Raw genomic sequence first — 19,490 nt, 5'->3', positions numbered from 1 at the left:
GACCTTTCCCAACAAAGGGTCAGAAATATCGTGGTCTAATGGACACAGCATGGGACTGGGAATCAGGCATCCTTGAGTGCACCAATGCGGATGTCCTTGGAAATAACATGCTGACTGTCTGTTAACAAAATAGCCTCCTCAACCTTTAATAAATTCCCTGAAACACAGGGGGCTGTGCTGAAGGCTAGAAGAGGAGGTGGACCAGTCGGCCTATTTATTTTCCTGCCTAAAGATTTTTTTAATTATTTTTTTTTCAAAAATTTCCCTCTCCCCATAACTGTGGACAGAGTCAGCAATACCTCATTAAAAAAATGAACAATCCTTCCTTCTCCCCAGTTACCCCCACCCTGAAAACACTCTGAGAGGGAGGAGACAGTCACACTCCCTTAGAGCCAAAGGTGCTCCTGAGGCAGTCCAAGATGGATGGGCGATCAATTTGGCTTGAGGGTAACTGTAAAACACAATCTCAGTGCAGTCTTTAAGGACAACAGTAGTTGCTAATGATCTAGAAATGCATGCATTAAAAAGCTATTATTGAATTTAAATTAATAAGCATAGAACTGCCTATTGTGTATTGCTTTGCATGTATTAATCTAAATCACTGTGAGGCCAATGGTTTCTCTGAGCTGTTTTTGTAGACTCTGTTGGTCTTAGGCACATCCTCAGTGGAGGACAGTCCTTACTCAGGTAACACTTCTGAATTAAGAGACTTCAGATTACTGAACCTTGCATTAATATCCTTGCCATTTCCATGACATGCTGCAGACTCTGTTTCTCTGAAGTCTCATATTTTACTCTGTAGTTTCACACGGGTTTAAAAAAGAAGCAAAAACTCAGAATTTGCTGTTTATTATAGTATGAACGAAATATACATTTGTTTCAGCTACCTTTGCATATAAGATTGAAATATTTAGTAAAACAGCAGGCATGGCAAACACATAGCTTATTTAAGTTATACTTCAATTATCATATTAACTCAATGAGCTGCACCATTTACAAATAGATACTCTTATCAAAATGTTTCAGTCTTATTACTCTATAAATAGTTATACTACAGAGTGAAAATCAGCTCACTCACAAAGTCAACCTAAGTACCACTCATGTCTTACAAATTAAAAAAGAAGGTATATGGCATACAATTCCTGTGCTGGGCTTCTGAAGGAGTAATGAATTTCACCTTAGGAGAAAATATAGTCTTTACTGGTATTAATCGTAATCCTTGCAGCCAGACCATTTAGCGTGACTTTTCATTTTGGAATTTGGAATTTGGAGATTATGTGCTTTTGTAATCTCTTCCTTTCTTCCCAGCTAATATACATCTTGAGATAGTCAGTGCGGGAGAGGGCGATGGAGATGCATGTATCATCAAAAATGAAAAAATTATGTTTGGAGATCATTTTTTTTCATTTTTCATTTGTATTTTCATAGATTCGTATGCTTTGCATCCAGTTTTTACAGCCAAGATATGTTCACAGGCAGTCTTAAAATGTGATTATTACAATTCATTTCTACAGAAAATGTCCTTGAAGAAAGTCACATAAAGTCTCCAAAAGAGGACATGAACAACCTCTGATGCTGCTTTTTCTTTGTCTTTTTTTGAAAACACATGGAAATGTAAAATATTTTCCACTTCCACTTACAACTTTCTCATTTTTTTCTGATGTTTTTGCAAAGAGAAACTTGAAACTGCAGATTTTAAAAGTATTTTAGGAAAAAAAAATATTTTCTTAGTGAAAAACATTTTAATAAACATATTTTAAAATGAAAAAGACAGCATTTTTTTAAAAATAAAGAATTTTAAAATATGAAAATAAATTTAGAAAGTGGAAATCTGTGAAATTCTGTTCATGTGTTTTTATTTCGATATTTCTGGCAAGTATAGATAACAGACCTAATAACAGATCAGATTTTCTGGATCTGTTTATATTGACAGTATTTCAGAAATTTAAAAATATACCTTCTGTAATTCTACCCTCAACTTCAGCCTGGGCCAGAGAAATGGCACAACAGTCTTTATACTCTCAACATAGTCATTTAAGCCATAAGACTTTGCTCCTTGCAAATGTACTATGTCATCTCCATACCAAAATATCTGTCCAAGCCTTCTGTTCCTCCTTCGTTATATGTTGCACCACCAGAAAGCATCTGGCTTTGGGCATGGTTCCTTTTAGTAGGAGAAATAACATGAAAAAAAAAAAGAGTAGAACACTAAAAGCAAACCAAACACACACATACACACAAAACAAACAAACAAACAAACAAACTCAAAAAACCCCAAACAAAAACAAAACACCAAAACAAATGACCCTCCAAAAAACCCCAAACCAAAACAAAAAAAAAACACACTTCACCCCCAAACCCCCCTCCCAAAACCCAGCCAAAGCACTTATATACTATAAGAGGAAGGGAACAGAATATGAAACACCACCAAAACTGAGATGTGTCTGGGCTCCTTACAAATATCACAACCATCTATGGCTGGACAGATGATTTCCTTGGCTTGTACTGTTTGAAACTATTAACCAGCAGTCCATATCAATCAAAAAAATCACCTGGAAATGTTCTTCTGGTTTTTTACATCACATGGAAAATCTTATGCTTTAAAGCACAAAAGACTTTGATTTTAAATTGGAGAATTATACACAGCAACCACATAAGCAAAAAGAGAAAGGAGAGCTCTAAGCAACAGTCCCAAAAATTTCCTTTGTAAATGAAAACCCCATCTGGTCTCCAATTTACCTCACAGTGTTTGGTTTGCATCTGCAACTGAATGCAAAAGCTAATGCTCAGGAAAGTCATCGTCTGAAGGCAGACTGTGATACTGTGACTTTGTAAGTATTTTTATATGTCAAGGAAACACCAGATCCCGAAGTATTCCTCCATATAAAAGTGGGGTTACCTGAGAGATCAGAGAGCCTCAAAGGCAGGAGACAATGGGCTTAACTGGTGGAAGAAAAAAACAAGCAAGTAAAAACCCAGTCTTGCTACAGCTGTCAGACCAGATGTTTCAGCCACACATTGGCAAGTGAAAAACTCAAGATTACAATTTGTTATGTATCCTTACCTGACTAAAAAAGGAAAACAAATACTGGTGTTTCTAACACACTTTAGGATAACCATTATTTTTATATATAGAAATAAAATCTTACAAATCTGTCTTGTAGAATTTATAATTAAACTCTTTTCCTATGCCTTCTTTTTTGTTACTGTAATGAACTTATTTTACAAACCTTGAAATCTGGATTACAACTGCAAAGAATGTCACACTTCAGCTAACGACAGAAGCCCAGTTCAGGGTAATATTAGCAACACTATGGTAAAATATTACAATAGAGACCATTTAAAGTTTATAAAAAGTAACAGAATATATTAGAGAGACATGTGGGCTTAATTTTCCATTCGTGCAGATGTAATTCCTTAGACCTCCACATCTCACCTACAACTGTGTGCAAGAAGAACCAGGCCAATATACTCTATAGAACAACACATAGCTTTGGGTGTTTGACCACCAGACTATAAATAGATTATAGCCTACTTAGGCTACAATTCAGTTCCAGAAGGATTTTAATCTCTGCTGTCAGTGGAAGCTGAGCTGAACCTTGACTCTTGAAATCACATTTGCCTTTTGCAAATTAACCTCTGTTACAAAATGAACAGAAAATAAGACATTTGTGTATGCACACCTATACACGTATGCTCATATGACAAAACATTAGCAAACTCAATTTCTATTAGTTGTTATTAAATATCGAGATGTTATTATGAGACAAGGGCTCATTACAAGAATATATAATGACAAGTAATTATTCATTATCTGAAATGCTAAATCCAGATCAATACCCATAATGGTTAGATTAAAGGGTTCATAGCACTTGAACTGTAGGGATCTTCTGATCTCAAAAGCACATGAACCAGAGGAAATCTATTGCATTTAACCTAATTACTTCATTATGAGTGACATAAGAACCAGGTCCAAAATGTACGTATGAATTGGAAAGTATTCAGGTTCTTAGATACCTCAAGCAATGTAAGTTTAACTGCTTGGAGAGAAAAGTATTTGCTTACGGCATGAACACACATTCACACCTGTTGTTGAAACAGTTTCCAGTAACGGAACTAGTTTATCACAATAAGTGTTAATACTTTATTCCTTTTTCTGCTAATCCCATTTTCTGTTTTATTTTAACTGACTGCAAGATCGCTACAAAGTTTAGGGCCCTGTTGGGCTTTAAAGCTTATGTCAGTTTTCAGCATTTTTATAACTACAGCTCACATTGTGCTGGTTATTCTAAGAATCTGTTTGAAACCACTTCAGTTCAGTCCAACACTGACCTTTTGCTGAAGTAGGGTCAATGGAAAGATTTTTCTGAAGGAAAAGATAATGTATTAATAATTGGACGCCCGGTTGAACGCATATGTAAATAAATATCTATGTTGTATCATATGCGCTAAGGGATCCGTTTAAAACCTACAGTTATTAAGATGGAGGCAACTTTTTTCCACCCTGGACCAAAACTTCGTTTAACTTCATTTTTATGGAGCTCTTGAAGGAGGCAAGGCTCAGTTTCATTTTAACTATGGGCCTGTTGTGGCTCATACTGCAGCTCACAGCAGCCCAGCTGACCCCCAAATCATTGATTTGAAATTTAACCAGACTTGGAGTTGAGCCTTTAAATTATACAGAAGACGAAATTTTTTGAAAAGAGGAGGATCCTCTCCTGCTACGGTTTCTGGGCTAGCTCATCCTCTGAACCCCTCTCTGGGACTGCAGGTTGTGGAAAGACCCACTGCTCCTCCTGCTCCTACTCCTGGGATTGCATTGCTGAGTCCTGCCTAACAAAACGCTGTCTTAGCTCCTGTAGTGATCCCTGATCTGTCCCTCTCATTCCCTGGTCTCCAAGGTCCTCTGGCCACCTTGCATGTGTAATATCTGCTGTGCATGAGGAGCTGTGCTAGCCCTGCCAGCTACAGCATACATCTTACCCAGTGTATCAAAACAGACTTTTACCTATGCAATATTATTAATATACTCCCTGGGGTGGCATGAACCCAATACGGCACACTGGTTTGGAGGATATTGAATTTATTTCCCATGATGGAAGAGGCCTTATAACTCACTTGGGGTTTTACGCTACCACTGTACCCCAGACTGATGAGGTCATTTCTTTAAGAATCTCATTGCAACAACATTTGAAATAAAAGAAATGAAAGTTGTTTTTAAGAGTAATAACATTTTAATTCAACCATTTAAATCTAATGCTCCCAGCACTGAGACCCTTAGTCATCCCAGACTTCTACTAAAGTCAGTGGGGGGGGTTCCTTTATAGAATACATACCCCCAATCATATCTAAACATAAATCAGATGATTTAGTTTTCATGGAGGAGAAAAAATATGGAAGAAGAAATGGATTTGGTTTTTTGCGAAGTAGACAAACATGTGATGAGAGTTGTCTGAAATGCAATAATTGAAGTACTGCATCACCACCGGGGAGAAGAGTAGGTCCTTTGTCAGTGCATGTGAATGCAGACCACCTGTTATTCCATAGCATTGGTGTGGTTCCACTCATTTACCTAATGTCCAAGTCAGAGAAATGGGACTTTGTGGACTGATAAAAATCTAATAAGGAATAATTGGCCAGGTTCTGTATGGTGACAGCATAACTTTCCAGCCAAGAATATTGAGTATCCCTGTCTTGCGGTGCTTTATATGTAGTAGTTTAATACCCCCCCATACCTCCTTTAAGTAGTCTTAATTGGCCTTAAAATCAAGGTACCCAAAATGACAAGCCTCTTGTGAAATGCCTGGCCTATGTTATTTTGCAGCAAAAATGCCAAAAAGTTCTCTGCGTGTTCTCAAGGTACTGTACGACTGGTTAGTATCTTCAGCATCAGTCTCTCTGATTAAAGGTCCTGTGCTGAGAAATTCCCTCCTCCCACAGATGTATTTTATAATATTTAGCACTCGGTGCTTTACACTATCAAAGCATTGCACGCATGCTATCTAATATCTCCTAATTAACTCATACATCTCCTATTAAAAAAGCATCTAAAATTAATGACATATGGTATCGCTGGTTTTTATACAACACATGCAAACTCAGCTTTCGGGTTTTACAAGAAACGTGGGTAAGCTGAGATTCCTTTCTGAAATCTGCCAAACACTTCGCCGTATCTGACCTTCAACAGAGAGGAAATGAACAACGATGCAAATTGGTTCTACACAATTATTGATCAGGGACTGAATGCGCACACAAACACTAGCATGGGCAAGGGCAAATCTACAACTTTCAGAGTCAACGTTTTCGGTTCCTTAATGAGGTGCACACCAATTACATGGGTTTCCCACAGACTTTGCTCTCAAGATCTGTAGAATGCATGAGAAACAAGTAAAGTCTGTCGTTTTGGTATCCATCAAAGCTTTCTTCCATGTGAGGAAGTGGCTAATTTGTCATTTCACACTCAAAAAGGCGTGAAAGGCAAAACGGAGGGAGGTTAGATGGAAGAGAGGAAGGGGGGGCTGTGACTCATGAGAAGAGGCAGTAGGCCTGATTTTGAGCTTGTGTTTGTTGCTGCATATCAGGAAAAAAAATAAATGAAATCACATTGATGTAAAAGAGACAAGAATGAGGCCAGTGTTTCTTGCTTATATGGAAAAATTTACACTAATAAAACCAAAATATGAACCAAGGAACAAGGAACACTTTACAAATGAAATTATGGTATATAGCAAATTTCTAACTTACAAGTTTTATTTACACATGGACATCTTTTGTTTTATTTAATTATAATAAAAGTATTAATTCCAACAATGCAAATTTTCAACTTAAAAATACATAAGACCTTTGGGAGAAAATCCCAAAGAATACACACATCTGAGGAATGTCAGCTCTGTATCAAGAGCACTGGTCTCAGCCACTAAATATTTTCCCTCATCGTCTTTCATTTTAGCTTTGTTGTTGTCTTTTATTTTTCTCTTCCTCTGCATAAAACAAAGCTAACAAAGGGCCAGAGAAACAGTCAGAGTCAAACTTTTGGAGAGATAGGAGAGGTGCAGGCAATCCCATTATTTGTTAATAGGATTTGTGCACACACCTCCCATGGACCACTTAGGAAATTTACTCCCAAGCATCTCGGTGGCAGTTTCAGTTAGAGTCAACATTTCATTTCAGCAGATGGACTGCAAACTGGTGGCTACTCAAACTCTAATGAGTAACGCTCGATAAGTCCCCTCTCTTAAATTATGATTATGCTTTCTCTTTTTTTATGGGGAGAATGAATGTTGTCCCTAAGCCAATACTTAATTTGATTTTTTGCTGTGCTTCTCTGTGCTAGCAAACCCACCCATGTGCCTGTATACAAGCCCAATGGGTAAATTAGTGGGTATTTTTGCAGATCTGTCACACATTTCTACCATTCTTCTTATTCAGAAAGATGCCAAAGAACTAGAAATACATCTGCCCTCCCCTGAAATATAGCCACCTCTGGGGTGGACTGTGGCAGCAAATATTGACATGGGAACACGGACACTAAATCCTATGTGAAAATTATGCAAGAAGTACAGAACACAGCTCACGTAGCCTCAGGCTACCCAGAAACTAGCTAAAAGTGTACATCTTTTCTTTTTAATGAATGCATTTGAAATTATTGCCTGATGTGTGGTACTCCAATAAGGAACGTCTCATTTGGTATCAGATCCCATTGTACAGATTAATAGTGATGGTGAGTTATCTAATTTCAATAAGAAGCAGTACTAATTCATAGGCAAGATGAACAAAACCAGAACACAGTATTTTTTTTTTCATGGAAAATGTCCTTTCTTTAAATAGCATTTACAAACTACGTAGACGGAGGCCTGGCTGGCTCATGGTGCCTTCGGTTTCGCTTTTTTTTCATCTCCTGCACATGCTTCCATTTGGCACCACCTTTGTTCCGCTGCCGCCGTTTCTCCCGGTGCCACATCTGTTCACAGTACTCATCCAGGCTAAAGCTGGGGCTGCTGACGAGCTGGATGTAGTCCTTGTACCTCAGCCGGGACTCTGTCAGCAAATCCCTCACCCGGCCCTCCTCGTCCTCAGTTTTCTGAGTGCTTTCCATTTGCCCGTTCTCAATGACATTTAAATTCAGCTTCACGATGGTGTGGACAAAGGTGTGCTCCTGGGCTTTGCAGAAATAGGCTCCTGCATCCTTTCTTTGCAAGCTGCGGATCAGCAGCCCGTGCTCTGTTTTGATGATCCTTTCATCAGCCTTCAACTGTGGGGTTGGACAAAGAAGATTGAGATACGTGAGTTTCATCGGCAAAACCGGAACGCGTGTCAGCGCAATACTGAGGTGGAGGAAAGGCTCGGCTGGCACAAGGCATGTCCCATCCCTCGGGTGCCAGCACACGGTGGGGCAAGTGCAGCTCAGATGGATACCAGGAGATCCTTCTGATGTCTGAGTTTTGCTCCTGACTATAGCATCTGTATCACTGACATTTCAGCCTACAGCAGTAAAAGATACATGCTGTGCAGCTGAAAGGACACAGTAACACTCATCACACCAAACTGCAGTAAGTTTGCTATAATAACAATAATAATAAGTTACGTTCTCCAAGGAAGGGTAGCTATTTAGTACCACAAATCCTATTCATTTTTTAACTGGTCTTCTTGAGGTATCTGTAACGCACCCAATATACTAGGGTGCTTGTATATATCTGGAGTGCTGAGAACCTATTACACTGAAAATAAATACTACTACTGATTTTCAAAGTGACATGCTGTGATTCTGATCTTCTTTAACTGGGTTTTACAAAAGGAAGTTGATCCTGGCTTTGCCTCATTGAGAAGTGATTAAAAGCACCCAATGAGTTTAGACAAATACAACCCAGTACAATTCTTTTATTGTTAAGATCTGTGAAGAAGAACTTAGAGAAAAAAGAAGCAAAAAAAAAAAAGCAAAAAAAAGCAAAGAAAAGAATGAGATTGCAAGTGAGAGCTGAAGTCTGTCAGCATGGAACTGTAATTTCATTTATGAATGGAAATATTTAAAAAAATACAGCAAGACTCATACGTTAAAAATAATGTGCACCTTAGAGTAATTACTGTCAGGTAAGTTACATATCTGGTGATCTGAAAATTATTTCCAAAATAACTTAAGTCTAAAAAAAAGCATAACCCCCCCCCCAAAAAAAAAAAAAAACAACAGGATAGGGCACTGGGCACCTAAGTATTTTTGCAGCTGGGGAACATAGAAGGTAAGTGATTTGCCAAAGACGATATAAAGATTAGTAGCAGAGGTGGAAGTAGAAAGCAGAGCCCTAACTCCCAGTGTCCGACACCAGCATTTCCTTTGAAACTGATCCTGGTCTAACCCAAAGCTGTCACCTCCCAGGCGGGCTATGTTCTGCTGCCACGCAGAGGCTGCAGCACACAACGGCACCGAAGGACCTGGAGTGCTGCTTGCTCAGCCCGCAGCAAAGCCAGGGCCTTAAACACAGCCTCAGCACTGCTGGTGGCATTGTTATAATGTAGAAAAACTTCAGCACAAGGCTGAGTAGTGGGTTTAAGAAGGGGGGAGTGGGGGAAGAGAGAACCAACACAGAATCTGGAAAATTTCCCAGAGTGCACATCTGACCCTCCAGCAAACTTCAGAGGATGAAGATCAGGGAGGCATAAAGATGACTAAATTAGATTTATTCACAGTGGGTAAGCTACACACTGTTTCTTTATGTAAAAAATCTGCACATGATTCCCTCTTCTACTTCATGGGAAAAAATGTACACATACATATAATTCTCCATCTGTTATGATTCTAACTCACTAGTACTTTATCATAATAGGGTCTCTTGGAGCAAAGAGAGGGATGAGATGACCTCCTAGGGCTTTTTGCTTTACCCTGTTCTAAGTTTCTCTGATAATGACATTGGAAGGGTTAAATAATTTGAGGGACCATTTAGAGCTCACCAGAAAAAGCAATACACATATACATACTACATGCATAGAGTGAGAGACTTTGGCTTGCTACTGTATCAACTGTAGCAGTCTTCAGTAACATACAGATTAGGTAGGTAGGTAAGTAGGTGTGTAGGTAGATGGATAGATAGATATGTGGATGGATCGATATAGGCCTGTGTCCTACCATTGATCTGACTGCAGCAGAGACAAGAAATCAACTGCTACAAAAGCCTGGTCAAAACGTGGCTCTGGCTGCCTGGTTCCGTGGCCAAGTATTTTTTGGCTCCTACCACCAGTTGATGGGGTTGGGTCAAATCTGAGCTTTAGTTTCCTTGTTTGTAAACTGTATATAAGCATGCCTACTTGGCACCAACAGGGTGAAATCACACTAATTTCAGGAAATTCCTGGAAAATCGATTGTTCTGACAACAGGTGCTACATGAGCAGAGGCTACTTTTGATTTACTACACTGAGTTTAAACCAGAGAAATCATGGTCAAAGCACAAGCACATACACAGAAGATAGCAGGGAGACAGACTAGAAAAGACCACTTTTCCACCTCCAGAACCTACAGCACAGGGCAGTAGACTTCAGTTTTATCAGCTGGTGACACTTCATTCCAAGTAAACGTACCTTTCTTACAGTAAAAACAGGAGTATAAAATGTATAAATGAATCCACAAATAAGTAGCTATAGGCAGAAATATGTCTAGGGCAGGCATTTCCTTGTGGTGCTGTACTCCACAGAGTGAAGCTGAAGCAGGGGCTTGGCTGTTGAAACACGATAAGGAAGCCTCTCTTTCTTTTGCCTAGACTTCATGTCAACGTTAAGACCCAAGTTTGAGAAATGTAGGGAAAAGGATGGGAAGAAGCAGCTAATTTCCAGACATTTGGGTTTCATAAGGCGCTATGCAAAGACCAAGTTCCCACATTGTCTGAGTGAAAACAGGACCGATCTCTTTGAGCTCAGGGCTTGATGCAATTGCAGCAGTAGCATCTGCCTATCGGTGGCTCTGCCAGTATTGTAGTCTAGAGCGCCTTGACAGCTGTGTACCTCCTACACTTGGAAGATCTCCAGCTGGCTGTTTCGGCTGGCTGGGCGCCAGTCCAAAGAGCCCTCACTAGTGCTTCGCCTATTTTCAGTGAAAGGAAGGCAGAATAATGGCAGATCTAGACTTGAAAAGATCACTGGACCCCCAAGTCCAGCACCCTGCTACTCGTAACTATTTACCATTTGTGTAGCAGCCGTCACTTTCTAGTCGTAAATGTGTTAACTGACAGAGTTGCCCCCCTCTGCCTTGGGATACCACAGAGAAAGCTAACAGTCTAAATTGGTTGTGTCCCTTAATCCCAGCCCATCACGACTCCTATTTTTAATGAAGCAGCATTCTTACAGAATGTCCTGTGTTAACCTTGGGTATTGATTTACGGTGACTGTCACCTCCTCCTTCTCTGTGCCTTCATTGTTCATTCCTTTCTTATCCTCTGGCAGGATGAAATTATGGCTCTGATTTCACATGTATTGAGCAACACTTCATTACTGTTTTCCCTCCTCACTTCTCTTTTTGGTATCCTGTTTATGTTGTTTTACCCATAGGTTCAGAACTCTTCCTGTCTCTCCTCTCTACTTTTCCCCCCACAGGGCTCTGGAGTTTCATAAACACCTGGCATTTCATTACTTGGTAGTAGATCTTTAACCTTTCACTTGAATGCTTAATGTGCTCTTTGGTTCCTGACCTATGGATGTAAAACATATTTTATTAAATTTTGAGGAAACTGAAAAGACTAGTTAGATAAAAGACATTATTTTGTTTTGGTCAGTTGTGGATTCACTGTTCCCCTCCCCCCCCAATATGTCATAATCAATAATTCTCCTAAAACATTTGTAAATAGGATTTAACAATTCAGAAGCACAAAAGCTTTAATTCATAAAAGCTTGCTGACATGTGCTTAAATTTGAGCATACAATAAAAATTAAACATGAGAGACATAGTTTTGTTCAATAGGGAATGAATTATAAACCACAAAAATAAAGCAATAGATTACCATTAACTTTCTTTTCTTAGTGGAGTGGGAGCAGATTTCTGACACTATTTTATCAAGAAATTGTACTTTTCACCCTTCATGATAAGCACATAAGTTTGCCTAAAATTGCCTTACCTAAATTATGGCACATGCCGTAGATACTGGCAATATTTGACAAAGGGAAAAGATTTCCATGCAAATCAAACACTTGATTTTCACAACCTGAATTTAACAATGGAGGAAAAATAGGCATTGCCAATAATGATGGCAAATCTTTAAACAATCAGTAAGTTGGAAAACAACCAAGGATTTGAAAGTGCTGTGGCACCAGGTTAGGTCAATGCCTTTTGTCCTTTGCTAATGATGTGTTTAGATAGCTCCCTCTTTACAAATAATTCACATGTCAACTCTTTCACAGTTAAAACACTGCACCTGTCTGGGAGAAGAAAGTGGCTTCAAAGCCTGCCTTCCCTCATTAATCAACATGTGAAAAAATGTTAAAGGTAAAGCTGGACTAATCATGGTTTAGCTGCAACCCCTGAACAAATTGCGAGGAGGAGAAAGGAAAATGAGGAACATTTGCTGAGAATTCACATTCGTCTTTGTTTTTCTATTGTTTTCTTCTTCATCCTCATCATTTGACTGGAAATAAAGATCACTCTGGGGTTTTTTGGCATTATTGTTACACATGACTTTGTTTCTCTCGTACTGGGAAATCATTTAACTCCAACACAGCTGTAGAGATAATTTCTTTTTTCTTTTCTTTTTTTTTTTAACATCTTTCTTTATTTACCAAGAAGCCACAGGAAAAAATGAAGAACATGTTGCTGGTACAATGTCATTATGGAGATGCATGATTCCTATTATTTTCAAGGTGAAGCTAACTTCTTATTCTGAGACTAAACTTTAAACTCCTACCACCCCAGTATTTCCAAATCAAAGCACAAATGTCACGTGCTGTATCTCAATTCAGAGTTGCTTCTTTTTTTTTCCCCACGAAACTGTGCAAAATATTAGTCTTACTTAGGAATCTCAAAGTATTCAGGAAAAAAAAAAGCCAAGGGTCATATAATAAAATAAAAAAGTGAAAGCATGAGAGCTATAAGTTGTCCCTAGGCTGCAGAATGAATCTCTTCTTAGTTTTCCCCCTCTCAATCTCTTTCTCATTGACCTAAGGATTCAAACACTGAGCTACACTCCTCTAACAGAAGGTCCTACTGGAAACTCAGACCTTGGTATATGTCCTTTTCCTTACTCAGTTCTCATCCAACTCTTACATTTTAGGGCTAGCACTGAATCTGTGACCTTTTTTCACAAGATGCTGCTGACCAGATGTTTGTAACAAAGAAAATTGCCATCATGATGCAAAAATCTCCAGCTGTAAAAAGATATGGAAACTTATGACTTGGATAGACTGAACAATGTCTTCTCAGTCTGGCTAAAATGTGGAATGGAAACAACATCTTTTGTTCCAATGGGGGAGCTAGGCTACACTCTTATGCCTAGCAAGATGTCCTCTCCAAGAGTGGGTCGCACTCTTGTACCTACCAAAATATCAGATGCTCGTTAAGCTGGGTCTATCAGAAAAAAACAGTCCAGGCTGCGGGGCAGAAATATGGAAAAAGTGAGAACAGCTGAAGAAGAAACTGGAATGTCCTCCTGCCTTTTGGTGGATTTATTTTCACCCCCAGGTATGAATAGAGCAAGAAGGAGAGAGTTAAAAGCGATCTGCACCTATTCTGTCACTTCAGACCATATGGTTTGTTCTGTCCCTTGCAAGGGGACGTGGCAGCTTGGCAGACCTGGAGCCGCAGGAGACTTGGGGTGAAGGGCAGCCTAAAGCAGGGGGACTAATACTTTTCAGAACCATGTGGCACCAAAACTAATGGCTTTGTAGGGAGCCATGCCTTTTCTTTTTGCAGTCCTGACACCTATTATACACATAACATAACACATAGGAATTTCTTTGAGAAATAAATAAATATCTGTTTTAAGCTTCAGAAAACTTCAGCAGTTTAAGACATTACGAACAGATGATGTCCCCACTTTTTTTTATGAACTCCAGCCACTAAAATGCTCTCCCTCCTCTCAGTGACTAAGCCTGGACGTACAGGAACATGATCAATTGCGTGAGCAACACTAAACACAAAAGCACTAGATATTTGACTCCTGACCTTAAAATGGCCCGAAACTACAGGGAAATGTACTCCCACTGGCAGCAAAATGACCTGGTGACAGCTCCTGTACCACAGGAGATCCTGTCCCTCCCCACAGGTTGCTCTGCCTGGAAGTCACATTCTGAACCATGACCCTAAGGGTGAAATGTCGGGGACATCCTGCTGGGCCAAACACTTCCCATCTAGTCTGGATTTTGCCCTTTTCCTTCCCTCAGGAAGCTGTAGTGCATGTCCGGGACGCTACGTAGCCATCTATTCGTAAAGCCAGGTTTAAAGACTTGCTGAGACATTACAGTTCCAGCCCTGGAACTAAAAGTCCGTAACCTAAGTTCCAGGTGCGTGGAGTCATTTGCAAAGCATGGTATCGTCATCACAATAAGTTACACCGCTAAGACATGCACTAAAATAATGTACAGTGTTATTTGAGAAATCTGCTGCAGGAAGGGAGAGAGCGAGCGGAAAATATAATTGTAATGGGAAAAGTTATGGTAAGGCATGGGCTGAGCAAAGATCAAACTACACATTAAACATAAACATTCTGTCACATATGCTCATTTTGTCAAATTGAAGTACTCTGAGAAGAAAGTCAATTACTCTGCTGATCTTTGGATTTTTTAGGAAGGCCTCCAATTAGGCTCTAATACCAACAAATTCATTTTCACTGATAAGTCAGATTAGAAAACCTGAAAATCTCAATTTCTGGATCCCCAAATTAACAAGGGATTAACATTTTAACCTGTAAGTACCCTTATTCCACCTAATAGGAGGGATGATTGTTCAGCATCTCTACAGACCCAGTCATTTATTTAGGCAGCCATATATGAAATTAGGAATTTAGCTTTAGGTACATGCATTTGAAAATGTGACATTTCTAGATTAATATCTTTATCTTAAAAAGTAACTAAAAAAGCTTCTTTTTTTTTTTTTTATTCTCAAAATGATATCTCCCAATATGATGATTTGGGATGTGCAAGCTCAGTTTGCTCAGAAGGAGTTCAAGTTCTTAGGACCCTGGAACCAACCTGGGTCAAAATACAGGAAATTCTGTTACTATAAGAATTTTCTGGCAGGAATCAAACAAAACTAACAGCTATACACTGTCTTTAAGTGATCTGATGCTGTAATCATCAATGTGTGCATATGCATTTATATAGGCTGTTATTTTCAAAGACTGCAAAAAAATGTATAAAAATATACTAACAAAACCTCCCCAAGGAGTTGCAGAACATGTGCTCTGACTTCTATTTTGTCAATGCTAGAACACAGAAACACTGCTATGGCTTTAGGGACGATATGTGGTAAAAAGCTATTTGCCTACTGTTAGCACTCATAATGTAGAAAATCTGTCTGCAGATTTCTCCTTCAAATTTTCTTCTAAATTTGCCTCAAAGGTTAATCTAGCCTTTTAGCAAAGCTTTACTTTTCTCATACAAACAGATGTCAGACTGTTTACACAGAGCAAGCCCAGTAAACATTGCTGTGGAAGGCTGCTAATGTGCAAAGATATATGCCGTGTGCTTGCTGGAGCTTCAAATGCCATCACACATATGCACGCACTCCCTTTCTCTCTCTCAGCGTGCACATCCTTGGCGCGTTGGGCAGTTGTTGCAGTATTGGACATCACCGTGCCTGGGTAACTGGCATTTGGCCCAGGATAAGTAGCAGGTCACCGCCACAATGAACCTTTTGGAAATACAAAGCATGGCAAAAAATAATATAGCCTTAACTTAGGCTATGCTATATAGCTTAGTCTGCCCTAACTTTGTTCAGAAGTTGGTTTGACCTGCAGTTTGTTCTACAATTAAATAAGAAAGATAGCTTGAGCTTGGCTTCCTGACCTTCAGAGGCCTATCTGAACCTGTGATTTATAAGAAAATCAACTGATTTTTTTTTTCCCTAAATTGACACAGATAAAACTCAAAAGCAGCTCTTCAGAAAGAGGCTTTCAAATCTTGAATGTGTGACTTCTTATGATACAGAACTATTACATTCTTCACAGGGAACTGGCTGCTTTACACAAAGTTTGCAGCTCTTTTTGAGAAGCTCAGGCACATGCTATAGTTGCGATACATTATTTTAAAAAATTATTGTCTCCTCAAAACTTGATATAACTTCCTGTTCAGAAAAAAGAAAAAAACACACCAAAAAAAAATGCCAAACCAAAAACCTGTTAACTATCTGCTTAAATTTACTTAAAAATGAGTCTTAAACACATGGTTAGAATTAAGCAAGTACTTTACTTGTTTCCCTGATCAAATACGTAAGTGCATTTACAAACTGCTGCCTTAGGGAAGTAGAGCACAGAGTCTTCTGCACAGGACAGTTAAAGGTAAATCAATTAAAGCACAAACAATGAATGTCCATAGGTCTTTAAAGGCTGATACACTTCTAGCTGGGTTTTCACTTCAACCACCTGTGGCTGAGAGCATGCTTGGCCAGCTGATCAGAAGATCACATTTTTTTTCCAAGTATGGACTGTAATGGAGGTTAGAGGTGGTATTTCAAACCAGAAATCTCTTTCTTTTGGTGTCTAGTGCTTGTTGTGGGAAGCACTGTGTCTATAAATTAATGAAGTTTCTATTCTCAACAGACGAAATAATCTTTGCCAGTCCAAAGCATGAGTAAGAGAAGGGGAGTAAATTAAAAATACTGCAGTGTCATAGGCAATATACAGCCTTGCGGGTTTTTTTGTCTTACGTGGTGGAAAATCAGAAGTGCCTTGTATATCCTTACTCTGGCTTTCTGGGCCAAGACATAACTGGGGTTGCAACTTTGGGACGACTGCCATGAGTCACATCTCACCCAGAGGTGATGCTCTCATAGGCACCAGCCCTGGCCTGCATCTCCCCAGCCTTTAGAAAGGACCAGCACATTTTCTGCACTCAGAAAGTCTCATAGGATGAATTATCATTGGGAGTGGGAGACCAGTTGGGTGTTTGATAGTTCCTGTCATTTAAACTAATTTTTGTCTCGGATGAACATTTTACAAAAAAGCATATCTAACACCTGGGACCAGCTCATTTGAAAGGGCAGTTCTTTTCCCTTCTCCTTCCCCGTTGTCATGGTTGCCATCACGGCAAGACTTGGCCTCAGACACAAAATCACTCATGTAAGAGAAAGGCTATGAAAACTCCTGAAACTCACTCAAACCCAGCCCAAATCAGTCCCAGCACGTTGACCTTTTGGGCACGTCAGAGGGGCCCTTTGTCACTAGCTCAGAGAGGAATCGGCAGGAAATTGTGCAGGGGGTATGCGGGGACCTGGAGGCTTCTCCACCAGCGAGGACCCCAAACCTGCCTCCTGCAGGAATTAAGGGCCATCACAAGTCTCACTGCTTTCTACTCCAGAAGCAAGGTGCAATTCTTTAACCTGACATCTCTGCATTAGCGCAGAGTGCCATTTAAGAAAAATTCTCAGACTCCACTAACAAGAAAAAAAGCAAATAAAAAGCTTTTTACTGCACAGACCATTTCTTCTCTGGGGAGAGATGGAGAGAAGCAGCAAACCATACGTGCAATTCTTAGCTTAACATGATAAAGGAATGTAATCAGACACTAAATAGAGCAGAGATTTTATTTAAACAAAGGAGTTTGGACTTACTTTTACCTACAGAAGTAGTTGTGTTAATTACTGGACAAAAGGGTTTTTTTTTCACTACTTTGATTTTTTACCACTATTTAAAGCCTAATTTATCTTTTCTTCTTCTTTTTTTTTTAATAAAATGAGCATGGAAGTCAAAATAAATATCTAAATCTGCTTATGATACAGTGCAAATGGCTTCTCTCTTCCCCACTGCATGCCCCAAATGGTGATACCAGAATGCTATGTGATACCTAAGGTGAGGCAAGGAAAAGTAAAACATTGACTAATCCCAATAACTCCTGCCTTTCAATGCTCAGCTGAATTCTCTATAGAGGAAACTTGCCTTGATGACTATAACTTACCTCTTCTCGATGTTCTTCTCCAGAGCGCTGAATGTACCACCTAATAGAGGCTTGCTGGGACTTAGGAATACATTCCAGAAAAGTTGAATTAAATTCAATGCCAAAAATCACCTTTTCATCAGCAGTTTCATGACTAATGCCTGGAAAGCAAACATGGTACAGGAGATTAACCCTGACCTGGTTTTTAAAGCAATGGGAAAATAGCCTGATTCAGAACAGATGCTATAAGAGTGAGTGAATTATAAAAAAGCAAAAAGAAACTTAACTTTTAGCTTAAACTATAACTATGAGGATTTAGAGGCAGCTGCTAACCTTCCTTCAGTGCAACTGGTTTTTAAGGAGGTCAATAAAATCTATATCATGAGCTTGCTCCATTTTAAAGTTGAGGCTTTCCTTTGAGGAATTTAAAATCTGACCTGTGTTTTTCCTTTAAGTAACACAACTACTAAACCTGAGCTAAAGCTGCTAAAGGTAGATTGTACCGTCTGGTTTATTCATCCCAAACACTTTGAAGGAGTCACAGGGCTAAAGTAAACTGAAGTTTACCTTCCTTCAGTATAATTTGAAATGCTCTGTAGTATATTTCAGACCAAACACTGAAGGAGCCATGAGCAGATCTGGGCTCCTTTCTTGGCCTTCCGTAAACCTGAGCAAGTAATTTCTAATCTCTGCATCTCCATTTCCCTTTCCAGTCTGTTTTATCTGTGTCATATCTGCCTTACCATTGGACTAAAGCGGTTTCTTACACCCTGCCAATAACAGAAAGGAAGGCAAAAGCAGTGGTGTCTCCTAAATCAAAAGTTAGCTCAACAACAAAATGAATACAGTTTTGGATTGTTTTTTCAACATAATAAGTACCTATATGAGATCTATAGAAATTCAAGCTCTCCGCATTAAATGCTTTTCTTTTATTTCACTGTGCCACTGAGATTTTGGTAGAGCCAAACAACTTCATGCAGCCAATGAAGTCTCTGGGAGGGAATCTCACACAGTGGAGCACTGAATTTAAATAGGTTTTGGGGCCATAATGTTATTAATTATCGCAAATGGCATAAATAAGCCAAGAGCCTGGAGTGGCACAAGTCAGCTTCATGGTTTTATGGCACACAGGGGTCATCCCCAGCTGGATAAAATTTCCACTGGTGGTGTTATATCAGGGCAAAGGATTAATACCAATTTCTGTGCTAAGTCATTTTACATTTGTCTAGTAAAGCCAACTCTTCCAGTATCTCTTTATCCTTCCAGGAAAATGTGACATTGTCAGCCTTTCTGCTAGGGTTTCTATAACCTTGAGCTTTGCACAGTCTCAGATACCACTATTTGGAGAGCCATGGTAAGCAGCAAGCAGGGAAATTCTGGCCCTTTGGGAATGAACAGCAGTTTTGTTGTTGACTTTAATGGAAATGAGATTT

General features: G+C 39.3%; 1 protein-coding gene across 7 annotated transcripts in view; it reads right to left on the bottom strand.

Moving 5' to 3' along the window:
• Positions 1 to 833: 833 nt before the first annotated feature.
• Positions 834 to 19,490, bottom strand: part of SEMA3D (semaphorin 3D) — a 151,229-nt gene continuing 132,572 nt past the window's right edge. For 4 of the 7 annotated variants that reach the window (XM_075144316.1, XM_075144294.1, XM_075144305.1 and 1 more), the window contains 2 exons: positions 18,079 to 18,218; positions 6,587 to 8,251 (listed from right to left, as the gene is read on the bottom strand). In XM_075144316.1, coding sequence (XP_075000417.1) covers positions 7,838 to 8,251; positions 18,079 to 18,218 — 554 coding nt within the window. In that variant the 3' untranslated portion in view covers positions 6,587 to 7,837. The other 3 variants (XM_075144336.1, XM_075144344.1, XM_075144354.1) reach the window with 3 other exon arrangements.

This window comes from Calonectris borealis, chromosome 1 (assembly GCF_964195595.1).
Source record: "Calonectris borealis chromosome 1, bCalBor7.hap1.2, whole genome shotgun sequence".
Classification (NCBI taxonomy): Eukaryota; Metazoa; Chordata; class Aves; order Procellariiformes; family Procellariidae; genus Calonectris; species Calonectris borealis.
Note: the sequence above shows the minus strand (reverse complement) of the source record. Positions and strands in the feature narration are given on the sequence as shown.